A 20,130-nucleotide genomic window follows, 5' to 3' on the forward strand; every position below is an offset into this window, starting at 1 on the left:
CAGAGAGCCCAAAATAGTCAGCTTTCTCCTGTCCTACAACAGTAACGTGCACAAATCCATCAGCTAGACTTGGTGAGCATGAGAGTGAGTGGGCAAGAGAGCAAGTGAGAGCCTAGGTTGTTTAATAAAATCTTATTAGGGCAGTCTATCTCGTTACTGACAATCCATAACAGTGTTCTCAAACTGTGGGTTGGGATCAACTAGGTGGGTCACGAGTCAATTGTAGGTGGGTGCCCATTCATTTCAATATTTTATTTTTAATATATTAGACTTGATGCTACTACTGCATGTGACTGCATTTTGGGAAATGTTACAGATCTGTATTTTTTACAGGCTACTATGCTTTTAGCAATGATAGTAAATGGGGCTTGCTTCTGCATAAGTGTGGGTAGGATTGCAGCCTAGGATTGTTAAAAATGTTCCTGCTTGATTATATCACTTCTGGTCATGACATTTCCAGTGGATTCTGACAGATTCTCATTCTAAAAAGTGGGTTCTGGTGCTAAAAGTTTGAGAATCACTGATCCACAAGGTGTGTGTATTCCTCATCATTGACTGAACATCAGTTGAACATCCCTTCAACAGAAAGAATACCTCTTGCAGTAAAGATTTCCCCATTGGGATCTGGGAACTGGCATCCAAACACCCTCAGAGCAGTCCCAGCAACCATTTTTCGGTTCTAACAATCCAGCCCAGCACAGATAGTCCTTGACCTTGAAGCCCTGGTACTAAACATATACAGTGGTGGTTGCGATTACTGAGTGAACAGAAAATGCACTCTGCGCATACTCATCAATCACTACTTGACATACTTCTAACATTTAGAATGGGTTCCAGGATGAACCTCTCATAAACAATAGCCTAAATTATTTTCTGAATATGCAAGATATTATGTAAAGGCAAACACACTTTTTTCACACAAAAGTATAGGTGGTATGCCGCCTGTTCACTGATCCAAGTGCTGTGGATTCCCTAAATGGAAATCTTCGGTCTATTCCGTTCAGAGAAAAAGTTAACATATGAAACAACTCTCTGGCTATTCATGATAAGGTTTTGCAAGCCTACAGATGTATCACTTGGGGAAGAAGTCAGCCTTCTACTTTTATGGCAAACTTACATGATGCTCATGATAACACTCTCTTTTAGACAAATGTACACTATTACAGGCTACAAAATAAACATGCCACAGAAACCCAAGTTGGCTTCACTTTAATGTTTAAAGAGACCAAGCAGATGTCCAAGAGTTTTTCCATCTGAAATGGATGGTTTTCACCAGGCCAGGCAGAGAAAGAGGAGAAAAAAAAATTATACTTGAGCCTCATTATTCTCGAGGGTTCCATTCCAAGCACTCACCTGGATGGCAAAAAAAGCACTATAGCAAATCAATTTAAAAAACAAAGTTTCTTTGCTCCGGTGATTTAAAAACAGCCTTGCTGACCTTTGTGATGTAAGATAAGAGTCATTAAGAAGACAATCCATCAGTGAGTCCTCCGCTTCACTCAGTCCCTCCCTTCACCAATGCAAAGTGATCACCTTTCTTTCACGTGCTCAGGGGGAAGGGAGGGGTCGCCTAGAGAGAGAAGGATTGATGGATTGTTAGCCCGCTGCCCTCTAAGAAGGCTATTAAGGAGGCTATTGTTAAAGTAGTGTTCAGTTTTTAAAATTGAATTTAAAGGGATGCATTTTTCCCCTTTTCCAGGGATCAGCAGGTTCCTTCTCATTTGCAGGGACCATTCATGTTGAGTCAAATCCGTGTATAAAAAATTCATGTATAACAAGGCTGGACCTGTATAGCCACCTGGCAGGCACTGACTTTAGATAATGTTTTGGGGGTGAAGGTTCCAAATAGCAAAAAGGACACATCTTGGACATCTGTCATCATTATGTGACAGACACTATTTTTCTAATGGGAATTCTGCACTGTCTACTTTACAAACCGGTCTGCAATACTGGGGTTATGACAGGGCAATACAATTTACATAACAGATGTTTTTAAAAGTGTGTAACAGGATATCAAACGTTTGAGGAAAGGTATCAGCAGATTTATCAAACCTTTTGCACTTTAAGTGCACAGAACTATGCCTGAATAAAAAGAAACTATAAAAGATTGGAGCCAGCATAGTTTCCAGATTAATAGTTTTTTTAAAAAAACTAAAGCAATGTTATGTAACTGGAATACACTATTAAGTGAAGCTGTGATTTCTAAAAACAAGGGTCAATTTCAGCCTATGGAGCTGGGATACTCTGAAATAGGAGGCACTGAACAAAACTACTAATCCAATATCAGGGTCACTCCAAAGTCACAGAAACAACTATTTGGATGAGTTACCAGCTGCAAAGAAAAAAAATTAGCCTTTCGTGCATATTCCCTGTTGACAGTATAGGAATAGAACAGCAATAAAATTAATGGGATCAATAATATTTTCAGACACACAAAAATGACTGAACAGGTGTTAGCTAGTTTTGGTTTCCTGTTCAATGCAACTGGGGTACAAAACGACCCCAGCACTGTCAGATTATATACTGCAATTCACAAAGTGTTACAAGTTGAGAGCACAGAACACCACCAAGCAACTGACCTTCTTAAGGTAGGTTGAGAAATACAAGAAATACAGAACTGAAGACTAAAGTAAATATTTTATTATTTTTTTCCACTTCTCCAGGCCATGATGACCAAATTTTAAGGCTAGGGTTTAAAACAAGGGATATAAAGCATGCTCAGAATGCAGAAATTAGACTTTCTGCACAAAACATTTGAGCACTGGGTGCTTCTTTCAACACACCTGCATAGGTCAAATCTATCTTGATGTCTTCCTTCACACACCTATCAAACAGAATGCTTAATTTGCAGGCTGTCCCAGAGACAGCTAAATTGCTACTAAGGAGCCACTAGTCCTGTAATCTCAATTTCTGGCAATATTTCACATCACTGTTTGCGAAGTTCATCCTATTACTAGAGAAAGTTCATGCTTACCAATGTAAGCATTTCTACTGTCCTTTTCACTGGCCATAATTACAAGGTATCTTACCCCTTTCAAGTTGGTAACTACACATTTGATGCTTGTCTTCGTGTATGACTGATTCATTTAAGAACAGGAGACATTTAGAATGCCAACTCTTTCTCTGTGGGACTTAAAAAACTTGAAGCACTATATTTTTATGATCCAGAAGCCACTCTCTTGAGGGGACAGCAGAACTCATATAATCAAAATACATTTAGACTTTTGGCCACCATAATATCAAATTATGAGCCTGCCTGCTTGTAATTTATCAGAAAAAAAACCTAACTCCACTGAACACAACAGTACTCATTTTCATGTATTTGGAAGGACATATTTCATTAGGACAGAGGCTCCCAAACTGAGGCATCACGATGCCTCAGCCTGGAAAGCCCTGTCTCTGCCCCTTAAAGGGTGGGGGGATGGTAGTGACACGATTGCCATGATTGCGCTGCCACTGGGGACAGAAGGGGGGCTTAGACTTAACAAAGCCAGCACCAGCCTACAGAGGGTGCACCTTAAAAATAGATATCACAACCCACTTCACAAACTGAAAGTGGGTTTGGATTGCTATTTTTAACTTTTCTGAAAAGCAGGGAGCCCTGCAGAGGGGTCCACAAGGCTCCCCGCATCCCCTGGAGGCCAGCCCTGGCTTAGATAAGTCTAAAACCCCCTTCTGTCCCCAGAGGAAGCATGACAGCAACATTCCCCACCCCTGCACACAATTACAGTTGCAATTACTACCATTGCATTAGTATATATTTTTGCTCAAACATAGTTCTGTTTCACCATGCCATGTTGTCATCATACCAATGACAAATTGGTTGTCAAGCTCCCTGTGGTCAGCATTCATCATCTACACTTCTGACTCCTTCTCTATTTTTTGTATTGGTTTTCTCACGCTTATTATGCTAGCTTAAAAAGAAATCAGAACAGAAAGAAGTAGATGGAAGAAGATGCTTCTTATCAGCGTTTTGAACTAGATTAAGGATGTTAGAATAACCATCCAGGTACTCAAAACCTATCTTGCTAACCCCATGGCTAGAGGTGGGAGAAAACAGTTATATTTTTTCACAGATTTTGGTGTTTTCCAAAAATGAAAAGTGCAGAAAATGTTATGCATTTTTAATTCATAATCACCATTTTCTCCCACCTCAACCCATGGCATGCAGTAAAGATTCATAAGAGAGAGCTTAAAGCTTCAGAAAGCTGATTGAGGAAATTATGCTCTGAAAATGAATTGTGCTTGCAGTCTAGAACAGGGGTGTCAACTTGTTTCATACAGTAGATTAAATACCATATTTTTCGCTCCATAAGACGCACTTTTTCCCCCCAAAAAAGTGGGGGGGAAGGTGTGTGTGCCTTATGGAGCGAATACTGCAAAAAAGAGTGCACGTTATGTTATGCTTCATGCCAGTTTATGCTCACATTCACCCTAAGAAGGGGGGGATCTTCATGCCAGTTTATGCTCACATTCACCCTAAGAAGGGGGGGATCTTCATGCCAGTTTATGATCACATTCACCCTAAGAAGGGGGAGGATCTTCATGCCAGTTTATGCTCACATTCACCCTAAGAAGGGGGGGGGATCTTCATGCCAGGATGGATGGATGAAAATGGAATGAGAAAAAGGGTTGAAAAGGTGTGGTCCTAACGTCCTGGCGGACTTCTGAAAAAATGGGTGAAAACATCATGGGACTCAGTAAAGGAGGAGATCCTTGTACAGTCATTTAAAAAATGTGGCATTAGCAATGCCTTAGATGGAAGTGAAGACGGTATCTTATATGAAGACAGCGAAGAAAGTGATGTCAGTGATTGTGAGCAAATGAGCTTCATAAATTCTGACTCTAGCAATGATGAGTTCTTGGGGTTTCCAGAAAACTAGAGTACTCAAACCTTTAAGTCTCTCCATTTGTTAATGACAGTGATAATGGTTCTTTATGCCACTGCTGACTGCTGTTCACTTTACATGGTTCAAATGTTATTCTGTTATAGTTTATTAAATATTTTGTTACACTATTTGGTTCAAAATATTTTTTTCCTGTTTTCTTCCTCTAAAAAATAGGTGCGTCTTATGGAGCAAAAAATACGGTACCATTCATGGCACCTGCTGAGGGTTGGAAGTAATGTCATTAAGCAGGTGATGACCAGAAATTTTTCCCCTTACTCAGGAACTTATTAGCTGCAAATGACAGAAGATAAGATACATAAATCCTAATCATATTTTCAAGGTATGGTAGAGCCTAATTATCATGATCAGAGAGCCCAATTATCACACAGGTCATTCTTTCAGCAGCATCACTTCTGCCAAGATTACACTTTGCAGCTCAAAAGCTGATAGTTGCCGGGAGAGCCCAACTATCACGCGGACCAGATAAAAAGCTTCCATCGGCCACATGTCTGACACCCCTGATCTAAAATGCTAACTGCAGATAAAATATCCAGAATTATATGCACTCCATGGAAGATTCTGAATCTAGTTTCAGTTTGTCTTTGCACTGACAACCCACTGTTGGGGGAAAAAAGTTTTTAAAAACTGAAGACTTTGAATCAAGGCATCAAAACCTCCTCATGGTTAGGAGGCACATTGCTGAACTTTTGTCTTCATCCCTTCCAAGCAGTTCCCAGATCCTCCGAGGCTTGTTCTCCTTCCATGGCCAATATCATACCATAGGCACAACTGCTTCCCCAATCCTCCCTTTTCCCCAAGTTTTCAGCAACTTGGTAAAAGATTCCCAAAGATTTTCAGCTTTGGGGTCTCTATTGCTGCCCACTGACAACCCGTTCTATCTAGGCTTCAACATTTGGTTGTAAGAAGGGAGAGAAGGGTGCCAAACAAGTATGACATTAGGATATTCTTTAGCATTCATTCATTCTACTGACCTAGCCCGAGGCTGCTCTTCAAATATCCACCATATGCATTTCAGATCCAATAGAATTCAACATTCTTGTTGATTACCACCTACAAGAGTCAAATTTCTGTGTGACATTTACCTGTTCCAAGATCCATTACCCGAGTATACCTGGAGAAAGTGACCTAATAGTCCATCAAGAAAAGGCACTCCCTACTAAGCTCTGGTTCGTCTCTAGCTTAGCATGCACTACACACATATTACCATGGAAGGCACAGAGAACTTAATCAAGGGTGTTTGCCTTGAACAGTGGACTGAAAATTGAAAACTTTGCTACAGGTTACAAACACACACACTCAGAATTAACACAAATAGTAAAATGCCTATTATACACAGAGTTATCAGCCTGTAGTTCGTGAACATGTGAAGTGTAGATAAAAACCATCTGCACTTTACACTATAGCTATTCTATTGTATTACAAATATTTGCAAAATTTATTTTAGGCTCAAAAGAGGTTTCAGAATCATTGCCAATAAAATTACAGATCACAGAAGTAGAAGACTGAAATGTTACAACACCAAAACATACATCCCACATCAAAAAAAGTCTATAAACAAAAGCATGCACTGTGTACTAATCACAGATGCAAACAAAAACAGGCACAAAGGCAACGAAATCGTACGATCCATAGTATAGTAATTGATGAGCACACTGGATTCCTACAGAACATTCATTATACTCATTAGTTGATTCTTTTTCAAGATATCCAGAGTTATAACTGGACACATCAGGATCCTCAATGTGCATTTTGGCATCTTAACATTTCATATTTTCCTTTTTCCTTCAGAAAAGAAACCCAAACTAGTAAGGCTTAACGTAGAAATAAAATTAATAAATCATGTATGCAGGCTAAGTTTTCATTACAAAAAGAAGCCAGCTGCCAGATTTATTACTCCACTGAAGAGAGATATTTGGCTTCCTCGTGCAACAGAAATAAAAACATATTTTAATTGTTTTGCAAGGAATGATTTGAAATGAATAAGCATTAATTATTTTATTCTTTATAACATTTGTACCTCACCCATCCTCCAAGGAGCCCAGAGAACAACAAAGGAAGTTGGGATGAGAGACAATAACTTGCCAATGACCACCCTGCAAGCTTTGGAGCTAAATGCAGAAAACCTAAATTCACAAGGTACACGCAGACTTGGAGCTCTTGGCCTTGCAGTACACTGGTAAAGGACAAAAATCCGTTTGCAAAATTTGAGAAAAATTTGATGAGGTGCTTTATATCAGCCCAGTTGTATCCATCATGGTGCCTGGACAGCAGCCAGAGTCTCCTCGGAGTAAATGATCATAAAGTAATGCCACTGCGACTCCAATGGGTCTCCTCAGATCTGCACCTGCTATTGAGCAGGGGCAGAATCGAGGAGTCCCACGTTGGGCTTTCCAGGAAGAGAGGGAGCACAGGATACGGCAGTAGAGGACACCTGACCCCCCCACCTGGGCCTGATCCTTCCCTTGACCAGTTCCGCCTTCTGCCTTACTCTCCCCACTTCATAACATACTAAAGGCAAAAAGAAAACTGCAAATTATCACTGGATATCAGCATTCATCATTGACCAGGATAAGGCCTACACTGATATCTGGCAACACTGCCATATGGACAGGGCAATACATTGGTTGCACTCAAGCATAACAAGAACCCATACTTGGTTATTACGAGCACATGTAAGATTTGGGCTCACATGCCCCTCCCTACTCCTCTTTCCTCTTTGTTCACAAGGGGAAGAATTCTGAAGGTTCTATGTATGGTTTGTAACAAATTGTAGCACCCAGGGGGAAAAGAAGTGTGCAAATTCAAGGTTCACCATGGCACCCTGTCAGAACAACAAATCCCACTTTGTTGTCACATCTGAATATAGGCATACCCTTGTATCTGTGGGGGTTCTGTCCTGGAATCTCCTGTTCTGGAACTCTGCTCCCCTCGCCTCTAGAGGGTCCTCTGAGCCCAGCACTAAAAAAAAGCTACTTCCGATTTCTCTATGAAACCAGAAATGACGTTTTTAATGCCTTATAGGGCATTAGGAGGCCTGGGGAAACTTCCTTCATCTTTGGAAGGGGCATGCAGGGGGGTAGAGGACCACATTTGTGAATAAGTGAATCCGTGGATATGGAGACCCCCCTGTACAACCTTCAAGAGATACTTCCAGCAATGTTCCAGTATGCTGCAAAAAAAAAGGAAAAAAAACCAAGAGTTTTGTGCCACCTTAACAGATTTATTCTGGCAATTTTCAGGTATGAAGTTATCTGCTTCAGATGTGTGAAGTTACACCCTCTGTTGGCAGATTTTTACAGATTCCCTCCCACCCACCCCCACTCACCGTCACAGAGAAAAAATTGCAAATGTGACCAACCAGTCACAAAATGCAGGACTCAAAGTCAATAATAATCCTATGTTAATTCTACGTCTAATTCAACTCTCCAAAACACACAGCATACCACCATTTGTCTTAGTAGTTCGGCATGATTCCCCGCCCCCATGGAATTAGCAGCATCGCTTTCAAGCATCAAGTTCACCTTTCTTATTAAGCAATTAATACCCAAAGGCCAGAAATCTACTATTTCCATTTTCTGATGACTCATCTTTTCAAGGACAAGACAAACTTTTGGCCAGGATTTTGGATTTTATGACTTAACATCTGGAATATCCTTTCCCTCTGCACCTCAACCCATTTTTTAAACATGTTAAGCCTTTTACCTCTCAGTTCCTTTCATTCATTTCATGTACTTCCTCTACATTTCTTTTTCCTTTGGCCCTCATCTTTCCTACTATGACCTCATGATTCACAGTGCTCAAAATATAAGAAACATATGACACAAAAATGCCAAGCCTAAGCAGCTTTATGGGTGGGAACCCTGTTGAAAAGAGTTTATGTTCCAAGAAGACTTATAACAAATGTGTGAAAGTAGACTAGGTGGATTAGAAGGTCAAAGTGCCTCTGGAAGGTGAAACTGCACATTGTATAATTTAAAATGTCTATTTCTGAAACATAGTAAAATTGAAAGCACATATGTTACAGCTACACACACACACACACACACACACACACACACACACACACACACACACACACACACACACACACACAGGTTTTCTTATGGCCAGTATTCAGGGCCTGCAGGCAGCTCAAGAACCGTTTCACATGTGGACACACACAACCTTGTCCAAAGTATACGTCCAACTAGATGAATAGCAAAAACAGCATGTGCAGCCAGATGCAAGAAGGGATATGGTTTGATTTTCCTTGTACAAAAGAATGTCTGTGCAAGAGGACATATTATGAGGCTCAGCCCAAAGTCACAGGTCAGAGCTAGTCTCAGAAACTATACTTAAAGCAAATTCACACACTGAAAACGTCAAGCAAATATAACAGTTCCTGCAGTGTGAAGCAATCCTAAGGTTATGTAGGCAATCAACATTCCTGTCCAAGAGGGGATAAACAGACCACATATACAAAGTAGAGTCACAGTTGATGTGGCAACTGTGCTTGCTATGGGTACAACGGACTTTCCTGCAGAAAGCACATGAAGTGCACATGATAGATGTGCTTCCCTTCCTTAAAAGTCTTTTATACACATGTCTGGGAGCTCTGGTCCCCTATGCACATACATGGGTATGTAAGGATGCACAACTGTCATTTGTGATGCATGTACTTGCTGTGAATAACGTTGGTGTAAAGACCAGTGTACTGGGAGTGACTATTACAGCATGGAGTAAAGCATGGAGTTAGATTTATACTGAGGCTTTGATTTGCTGTGGAATAAAACTGATGTGTATGCAAAATATTTATCCTTAATGCCAAAATACAAATCTCTGCACAAACACCAAACCTAAGCATACATTCTTGGGAGCAAGTTACACTGAAATATATGTGATTTACTTCTAAGTATTTAAACCTATTTATAGTGCAGAATTTAGGGCTTATTTGTAGCTCTGGACAGTTAATCCCACTTATTTAAATATTTTTAAACAGAGTCCATATCAAGCTAGAAATATAGAGGCAGTTTAGATTTAAAAGAGAAACTATGATATCAAATAGCATAATTCATGCCAGTGTGTCAAATCTGGAATAGTGGCATATTCAGAATGAATATGGGTTGCTAGAAAATAAAGATTAACAAACAAACAAACAAACAGGGAGCATGGGTTCTTTCTTTCAAGCTGATCATATCCAAGTGAGACAACTGTAATACAACATATACAGAGCTGTCTTTAAAAATGTTTCAATAGCTTCAGCTGGCCCAGAATGCCGCTGTGTTGTCACAGATGAAGGAAAATAGATGGGAACATATCGCAACTATTCTGTACCATTTACAATGGTTAACAATTTGCTTCCAAGTTCAATTCAAAATGCTGGACTTAAGCTCTAAAACCCTTAACACTTTGGGAGCAAGTTACCTGAAGATTTACATTCTCCCATATCTGCCTGCCCAGCCTGAGATCTGCAGCGAAGCTCTGTTCTCTGGGCCACTATTGACAGAGATCCAATTAGCAAGCACAAAAGTCTAGGCCTTGCTATTGGTGGCCTTATTGCTGGTGGAGTTTCAAGAAACCTAGAGGTTCTTCAGAGTTGATTGGGCATTCTATAAGAAGTGCATTAAAGGCAAACACGCTTTCCTGAAAAAGAGTTTTCAGAGGAATATGGATTCCCCCCCCCCCAAATGACCAGTCATTAAAGTACAGGTTGGGACTAATTATTCATGTGGGTTCTGATCCAAGCACTCACGTGGATGGCAAAAAACACACTATACCAAATCAATTTAAAAAAACAAAGTTTCTTTGCTCTGGTGATTTAAAAACAGCCTTGCTGACCTTTGTGATGTAAGATAAGAGTCATTAAGAAGAAAATCCATCGATCACTCCTCCTCCAAGAGCTTACAAAGATGCTTCACTCAGCCCCTTCCTTCACCAATGCAAAATGCATTCTTTCACCTGCTCAGGGGGAAGGGAGGGGTCCGCTGGAGAGAGAAGGACTGATGGATTGTCAGCCAGCTGCACTCTCTCTCTCATTAAGGAGGCTATTGTTAAAGGACTGTTCAGTTTTTTAAACTGATTTTAAAGGGATGCATTTTCCCCTTCTCCAGGGATCAGAACATTTCTTCTCATTTGCAGGGGCCATTCATGTTGAGTCAAATCAGTGTATAAATAGGCTGGACCTGTATTGGGTGTTTTCTCTAGCACAACCCAAATATCCCATTGACAACTGGGTAAATCCAACAGACCTAGTCAACCCCCTGAATGAACTGAAAACAGGTGAACACACCAGAATCCTTTGCAATTTACAAGGGTTCTTTAGCTGGCAACTTGCTTTGAAAGGATTCCAGGAAGATATCGAGTTTGAAAACCAGCATAAGCCTCTTAAACAGGTGTAAGATGACAAGAGCCAGCATTTCAGCTATTACTGAATCAATGCTCTTTAAATATATTTGTGCTTCACAGATATATATAAGCCACATTCCCTACATAATGCTAAATACAAAAAAGAATGGAATCTGGATGGGGGGGATCCACTGTGATATATATTAGCAAGCCAGGTGGTGTTTACTACTGCTGAGTAATAATCTAAATATACACAAGAATGAGTGAAATACTTGTATAACAGAAAAAGACAGAATCTATTTGGGTGGGTACTTGGATTCCATTTTCAGTTGAGCTGTCTGTCATTGACCCGCTATCATGTGATAGAGCAAGTATGTCCTCTCTCCTTGTAAGACCTTTACATCTCCATCTGTGAAAGGGGGACAGATGGGGTGGGGGGGAAAGGAGACACTTCTCCCCTCAGGAGACAGGAGCCTCTGGAGAAACCTCCAGTTTCCTGACTGGAGAGGCACCTACTAGCATAGGCAAAGGGGCTCATCAGGCTCTTCAGTCTAGCAACACCAAGTTGTTCTCAACCAAGCTGCTGAGAAGTTATGATGTCAACACAGAAGGGTCTCTGGTGTCTGGGCAGCTTGCACGGGGAGAATCTGACCCCTGAGTTTGAAGAAGTTGGCTGTTCTTCATGCTATAAAGTTCCAAATAGAGTTGAGGCACTTTAAAAACATAATCAATAACAGAGAAAATGCAATGGGCCACTGCTGCAGGCATTTGGGGAGTTTTATCTCATTCTTAGGTTCATCATGTGAGCCAAAATATCTTCCAAATTAAAATGATGCCAGGAGTGCCCAAGTCAGACTGCTGCTTTGCAATACTACACATCATTCCCAGGGATAGTGCCAAGTTTTGAAGGCCCTCTACAAAAGATCACACGTACAATCCCAAATTCTCCCTTTAAACCCTACTGAACCCTTTGTGAGCTTCTCTAGGCAAAAGATTGGGGACTCAGCAGAGAGTAAGACAATCCCAAGGCAATTCCCAAATTATACACACGCCAGCCAGGAAAGAAAGCAATCTGACTGCTGAAGGCAGTCCATGTTCTAACCTCTCTCTCACACTTTCACACATAGCTGCAGTACAATGAAAAAACATTTGTCAGCATAAATTTAAACTGCTGATTCATTAGGCTTTATAGTAAGTTGTGGGCTCCCTGCTTATTGTCTGGGCCCAAACAAATACTCCCCTTTGCTGACTAGGTGTGACCATTTCTTCCAAAGTAAGAGTTTAACCACTCACAATTTCTGCAAATCTCATTTACACCTCTAAGCAAGAGTTTTTTCACCCCTTTACATAGACACTTACTACATGCTCCGCAGGTAAAACATCCATCATGGTAGAGATTTCCCATGGCCTGGCAAGCTTGATTTGCACCATATACACTTTTGTTGCATTTCACACAGGTTCCTAAAAGAAAAAAAAAATGATGCGTCAGAAAGAGTGTCCATGAATTCAAAAAATCCAAGGAGGAAAGAGATAGTACAGCCATGGAAACCAGGTACACTATGATTTGGTTAAGAATTTACAGTTCCAAGCAATTAATTGTAAAATTGTTTCAACATTAAAAATAAAGTTCAGTATTCTACTATCTTCCGTATTTTACAGCTGAAGGTAGATATTACTGGGCAGAAGCAAACATACTTTTATAGATTATGTTTTATCTTGTTTTGTTTATTTCCACCACCACATTACTCCAAAGATGCTCAATTAGTGACTATCCAAGGCCTCCTTAAATAATCAACTGGATGTGAAAAAATAGAATGTTGCACCAAATTGAGGGGAAAAATCATCAAGAGATCAAAGTTGGTCTAATATTATTTTTCATCCCGGAATTAAACAACATGTCTGTTCCACAATAATTCACATTTCAAAGTAAAATAGGAAATGATCTGTTCATTTTATTCCACTGTCTTGTTCTATTGCATATGCAAGGATGATGTTTTATCTGTGTTCATCTAAAGCTTCAACCATTTCAACTAAGAAATGTGAAAGTTGTGTTCCGTGGGGCTTACTCCCAGGCTGCAATTCTGATGCAGGCTTGTCTGGGAGTAAGCCCACTGAACAAAAAGAGAGCTACTACTGAATAATCTCTCTGTTGAAAGGAACTTTCATATAACATCTTTCTATAACATCAGAGTAAGAAATCCAATGTCAGTCAGAAGCACTACAACAAATCCGCATAACAGGACCACAGAGAGATCAGAACATTTCAGTTATCAAGAATAAGAGAGAGTATAGTCAAAAGTAGTAACTGTAAAAGTACACAAGAAGTTCAAAAACACTCAGGGACTATTCTAGTGGGTGGTTAGTATAAGAGAGGGGGGGAGTTGCTTGTGTAGCTACAGGCAAAGCAAAACAAGACAACAGTTAAAATGCTTCATAGAGATTTGCTTAATCAGGACTTCAAAGGGATGAAACAGTCATGAGAACTGCTTTCAAGTCTGCTTTTGTAAAACCTATGGGAACTTTATCAAAACACTAGCAGATTGTGGTATTACACAATGAAAATAATACTAATAACTGTAAATATCTATGTTAATTTGCTGCTGATAAAGCTTTCCTCATAGATCTTTCACAACTGCCACATGAATGGTGAGATTTTAAACTGTAGCAAGAAACCAACCTTTGACATTACTTAAATACACACCTATGCCTTTAGCAATATTTCTTCCCATCAGTTTGCATTCACTATTTTACAGTTAGCAGGTAGGATGTATGTGCATATGGTGGAAGAATGATAGATTTTCATGTCTGGTTTGGGAGTTTAAAAAGCAGCACTAATGGTGTTTTAGGAAGCACCACCACTCCAATCACAACCTCTTCTGTTACAGATGCTCATTATTTCCAGAGTGAGCAAGTTTGACCTTGCATTACATATGAACCAAGGTATCTGCACAGAGGTGTTTCTGGTGACCCCTCTGCTAGTTCTGAAACCTTCGTGCTTAGACAGTCTTCAAAACCTGAACTACATTTGGATGGTACATTCAGGTTGATCTAGATGAGATGCTGAGAGGTCTATAATCAGCTCTCCTGAATTTAAAAAAATTCAATAGTAGCTGTGAGGGACCTAAATCCATTTGGTACCTCAGGGCAAATAGAACCCCTTAGGGCAGAGGTACCCAAACTTTCTCTGTTCACAGCAACCCTAGGCCAACTGAAATTTTTTTCACAGCATCCCTTGCTGCATTTACCTTGAAAATTTAAAAACATACTGCAGCACCTGTAAAATATCAGGGCACCCTGAGGCACTGAGATACACAGTTTGGAAACCGCAGCTTTAAGGAAAGTTATTTTCACTGGAGGGTGGCATGAACAAGAAAGGGCTCTTCCCTAAGTGCCAGCATCCCCACTGGATTCAGAATCCTCCATGGCTGCTACTTAACTTTTTAAAAAGCAGCAGGGAATTGGATAATGGGTCTCCCTATGTCACATCTAATTGCTCCCTCAGGTGTGCATTTGGCAAGCAATTGGTAACCAGGTGTTAACCATTGTAGCAAAACATATAAAACTCCATATTTTAAATGTTCAACACACCCATTTCATTTTTAAAGCACAAAACTGTTTAAGGATAGAGTGGGAAACACCAATGTTTTTTGCAATTTAGCGGTCACTCAACTTTATACATGTATGACCAAGAAGGCTGCAACCACAAACATATTTACTGCAGCACTCAATGGAACTGACTTCTGAGTAAACATGCACAGCATTGCTCTGCGCATTAAATTAAGACAGACATCTGCTTTAGCTTTATTTGTTTTCCTGTGGTGCAGAATCTGCTTCTCTGAAGATTTATTGATGCGAAGCATATTTCTATTATTCATCTGCTATTCCCAACAGCACACACAATTACAATTTTGTCACTCATGCTTTGATTATGTACATAGGATGAATCAAAAGTGAAATATAAAAAGATGTTTTCTTCTGTTACAGTGAATCTATACCTTGCAGCAAAAGTTACTATCAATTTCGTACACGATAGTACAAATACAATGGCATGATAGTACATGATACAATTTTTGTACATATAAAGGTGCTGATACCTGACCAGATACCAGCAATCCTAATTGCCCACATTCCATGCTCCACTGGGCCCCAAACTGTAGCCTGTTTATTTAGTTATATGGAACAAAGTAGGAACCGCTAGAAATGAAGCCTGACATCTTAAAGGCCCCACTGTTTGCATAATCCTGCCTAGGCATCCATTGTTTGGTCAGAGAGTGACAGAGAGATGAAACCTGGAGAGTTTTAAACATGCATGGTGGCAATGGCATCAAAGATGTTCATACCATGCTTAACTATGGCTATTTCATTCAAATAACTGAATCCACACCATGATCAGTTGTGGAAAGAAATGCTGGTACTGCTTAGAGTTAGAAGAACCATTTTTTTTTGGTGCTTCACAAATAAGAGTTTAAATATATTGTATATCTAAAAATGTTAAGTGTGAATGTGATGAACAGGCATTAGGAAACGTGTACTAACATATAGACAGTTGCCAGAGAGGTTGAAATGGTTGAGGTTTGCTTCCAATGTTTTTATTATACAAACTCTCCAAAAACACAATGTAGGAAGAGGTTATTATAGATATATTTATGTAACTATTCAACAGACAGCTGCAGGTATTCAGAGAACCCAAGAACACTTCTGCAAACCCATTTCTTTCTCACAGGTGACTTGTGGGAGTATCCTAAAATTTAAAATTGTAATCCAGGGAGCAGCACTGAGATTCCTCTAGAGTCAGTTAAGTCATAATGTAGTTATCTCCAGCACTGAATATTTCTCAATAAATCAACCACTAGGATGAGCACCAAATCCTTTCCTTTCCCAGACAATTTCTTTAAATGAATTTCCAAGATGACTGACTCAGTATCCCATGCCAGCTTAGTTTTCTCCATGCCTTCTACAATAATTTCCATCTGGAAGAAAAGATGTTCACTGGTGATGGCAACAAAGTGAATTAAGATGGACCTGATTTTCAGAGACACTTGCTGAATGACACAGGGTCAATATTCATATGCTGAATGGCCAGAACGATCTCTTATTGCAATTAACATTGAGTAAGATCATTATCACTAGATGCATTCACTTTTCTTTCCATCCAGAATAATCATAATATATGCTACCCCTGCACTATCTGCAAAATGCTTTATTTTCCACCCTTTTCTCTCTCTGTTTGGTTTTACATAAGGAACAGTTGTCCCAGACTAGCTGGAACTGATTAATAGAACATGAAAGTGCTTTATTTGATAAGGTTGCCTGAGGCAAATATGCCTGATTGGGAAGAAAAACAGTACAGTATGCCAACTGGAGAGCAGTTCACTGGCTCTTTAAACCTGGCTCTCCTGAGATGCTCAGAAATTGACTACACCAGATTAAATCAACAATTCATCACTGAACAATGCCAAACCTTAGTGCAGTTGCATCAGTATGGTCTGTATTAAATCAGTTGCAACATACAAGTGCTTAAACATAATAATGATGGGTCACATCTAGGATGCTCAATGCTTATCCCTACTTACAGGAAAGTTTTGTAATAAAACGAAGTTAATCTTGCTTAAGCGACAGAAGACAGCTGCACCTTATTTTCAACAAGTGGCACACTAGAATTCTCATCCCTCCAAGCAGAAGTGAATCACAGTTATCCTTCTCACCATAATAATGATCAACCAAGTAAGAAAAAGTTAACACGGATTTGAGGAGGAAGCCATATCTTGCATCAGGATTAGTATGGGTTACATAGGAAATACACTGTCAATTATTTGCTTGCGCAGGAGCAATTCAAGCTGTGAAAAATGTTCAGCTCTATACTCTGCTTAGAACTGAGCCTGAAAGAACCATTTCAGGTTGAGCATTTTGTCTACTAAACATTTTTTAATGAAAGAATATATCTTTTATAGTAAATGTTCTATTAGGATTTACAAACAAAAAAGGCAGTCTAGAGTCTATATAAAGCAGGACAGATTTTGAATAGTACAGGTATAACCTAATTATCCATGGATTTTTCACCAGTGGTTTTATCTCAACATGAAGAGAAGGGACCTTTAAATTAAAGGAAAAATGTCCTTTTACAATAGCCTCATTAATGCCAGAGAGGGCAGCAGGCTGACAATCCATCAATCATTCTCTCTCCAGGCACTTAGCTTTACTCCAAGGTAAGAGACCCCTTCCTTCCCCCTGAGTACATGAAAGAAAGATAACCACTTTGCATTGGGGTTGCTGCCTCAGAGTGAAGCCTTTCTAAGTGCCTAGAGAGACACTGATTGATGGATTGTCTGCCTAATGACTCTGTCTTACATCACAAAGGTTAGCAAGGCTGCTTTTACATCGCCTAGAAAAGGGGCATAGTTTTTCAAATGCATTTGCTTTAATGTGATTTTTGCAATCCACTTGAGTTCTGGGAAAGAAATCCTCACAAATAGTGAGACTCAACCTGTATTACCAGTACAAAAAAACCCTTGCCTAATACTATGGGTCATGACCCAAAGCATCACTAGAGTCACAAAAGCTATGAGTCAGCAACTAACCAGGAAATTTTAGCATTAAAATTACAGTGGTTTCTTAAATATAGAGGTATTTAGGGGAAGGGCAGTTTCAAAGAAAGGACTGGAATGATACAGTTCAAAGGAGAACAAAACCCACATAATTATCCAAAGAAAGCTCTCAAGATTGAAAGATACTGGAAATAAACAGGCAGTACCTGCAATGATGCTTGCAAAAGAAAGCTGAAAATTATGGTTCTAGCAAAACAAGATCATCTATTGGCTTTCTTTGGCCTTTGGGTAATAACACAGAGGTACTGAAAATCCATTCACCTTGAATAGAAGACGTGTGTTTACAGGGCCCAAGAATTCTTACAGCTGTTAATCTCTGCAGACTGAAAAGATACAGTTTGGAACGTTATTTGAAAGAGTATATTGTACAACCTGCTGTACAGCTAAAAAACAGGTATTCATTTTCTTAACATGACCACAAATTTTGAGTGTAGCTGAAGAACATTTATTGCCAACACATTCAGCCAAAATTCTGTCTGAAAATGGCTACATAACCAGTGCCAAGCCACAGTGAGGTTAAAGTGAAAACCTAAAAAGAAAGTTGGAAAAAGATTAGGAATCTGTTTTGCTAGTATTAGCAAACCTGGACAAGAACACAATTGGTTGTATCCTACATTTAGTGTAATAATGATTAACAGCCCAATCCTGACCTGCCCAGCATGCAGGGCTGCAGCGGAGCCTAAAATGGCTGCCGCAGCATCCTATGCACTCCAGGCAGCCGCCACCTTCTCCTTGGGAGAAGGGGACTTTTGTCCCTTTCCCCTGGGTAAACAGAGTAGCCCCACAATGGGGTTGATTCTACGATTATTCTACGATGACCTGAAGGTTGGTGTAGAATGAAGAGTCTCCGTGTCAGGCGCTGGCCCAACATGGAGGCTCTGGATCCGGTGGAACAAAGGAGCAAACTTTTTTAGAGGAATTGTTCCCAGTCTTCATGATTTGATACACCATTTGCACACCATTCAAGCAGCAACTCTTGCCCATGTGGAGAGAGACGAAACAGTAAAGCAGAAATTGGAAAAGCCAAAGGAAGCAAAGGTTGTGATATGATCAGGAGATGGAAGGCAAAGGGTGAAAAAGGAACACTGTTTTCCTTTCAGTCAACACCAAGCAGAGAATCTGTCATACTTCTAAACACAACTAGGCTCTCTTTCAGACAAGTTGCTTGAGTGCCTTCATGGACTTGCTATGCTGAGGCTGAGGGAGGGAGGGAGGGAGACTACCTTAGCTGGAGACTTCTTCTACCTCCGAAAGATGAGTCTATACCAGTGGTTCCCAAACTGTGCGTCAGGACCCACCAGTGGGTCGTGACCTAATTTTGGTTCTTTTTGGTGGGTTGCAAAAATTACAAGCTGATAGATAAGGAAAATGTATTTCTATAACCTTGCCTTGGTCCACTACAAAGGGGAACACAAGGCTACCAGAACGGTCCAATGAATGTGGAGCTCAACAGCACTGCTGGAGGCAGTTCCCCCCTCCCACAAAGAAGCATGAGCGGCTGGTAAACAGAAACTATTTTTAGTTTCATAAAGTTCGGTGGGTCCCGATAGAATGTCATTTTGAAAAGTGGGTCCCGGTGCTAAAAAGTTTGTGAACCACTGGTCTATACTGTTGAGCATTCCCATTGAGAGTTTATGAGAGTTCACTCACCAATGAGAGTGTCCCCTCAAAGATTTAGGGCACAGAACCCTCTAGATTAAGCCATGCTCCAGAGCCTTATGCTTGGATGCACACAAAGTTGGTCCACAATCCCACAATCAACCAATCACAGGTAGAATATTCATTCTTCCATTGGCTTTTTGGCAGAACAGCAGTGGGGGATGGGGAGTGAAGTCCCAGAGCACCCTAGCCCCTCTGCTAAGGTTTCACTTCCTTTTGCCTCTCCCCTGGTTGTTTTCTTTCATTTGTTTTTAAAGTAAAAACCAAACACATTAAGGGCGCAATCCTAACGCCTTATGTCAGCGCTTTCCAGCACTGACATAAGGGCAATGCAGCTCTGAGGTAAGGGAACAAACATTCCCTTACTTTGAGGAGGCCTCCATGAGTGACACCCAACTGCAGGATGCAGCACACGTCCCTTTGGCACCGCTATACCAGTGCTGGAAAGCACCGACATCAGGGGTTAGGACTGAGCCCTAAGTCACATGATATCAATATGGGAACATTTAACTAGGCCCCAAGATAAGACTATGTGTAAAGTTCAGAAACAACAAACTGAAAAGCCTTTATGTTGTAAGGAGCCCCCCACCACCACCAAGGACTGATGTGTGGCTCTCCACATTTGCAGCACA

The 20,130-nt window shown here is 40.3% G+C and overlaps 1 protein-coding gene across 2 annotated transcripts in view; it reads right to left on the reverse strand.

Moving 5' to 3' along the window:
* Positions 1–20,130, reverse strand: part of LIMD1 (LIM domain containing 1) — a 44,698-nt gene that overhangs the window by 11,199 nt on the left and 13,369 nt on the right. For both annotated transcript variants that reach the window (XM_066628063.1, XM_066628062.1), the window contains exon 3: positions 12,594–12,695. In XM_066628063.1, the coding sequence (XP_066484160.1) occupies positions 12,594–12,695 (102 nt within the window). The remainder of the gene's footprint in view (positions 1–12,593; positions 12,696–20,130) is intronic.

The sequence above is a fragment of the Tiliqua scincoides genome, chromosome 5 (assembly GCF_035046505.1).
Source record: "Tiliqua scincoides isolate rTilSci1 chromosome 5, rTilSci1.hap2, whole genome shotgun sequence".
Taxonomy (NCBI): Eukaryota; Metazoa; Chordata; class Lepidosauria; order Squamata; family Scincidae; genus Tiliqua; species Tiliqua scincoides.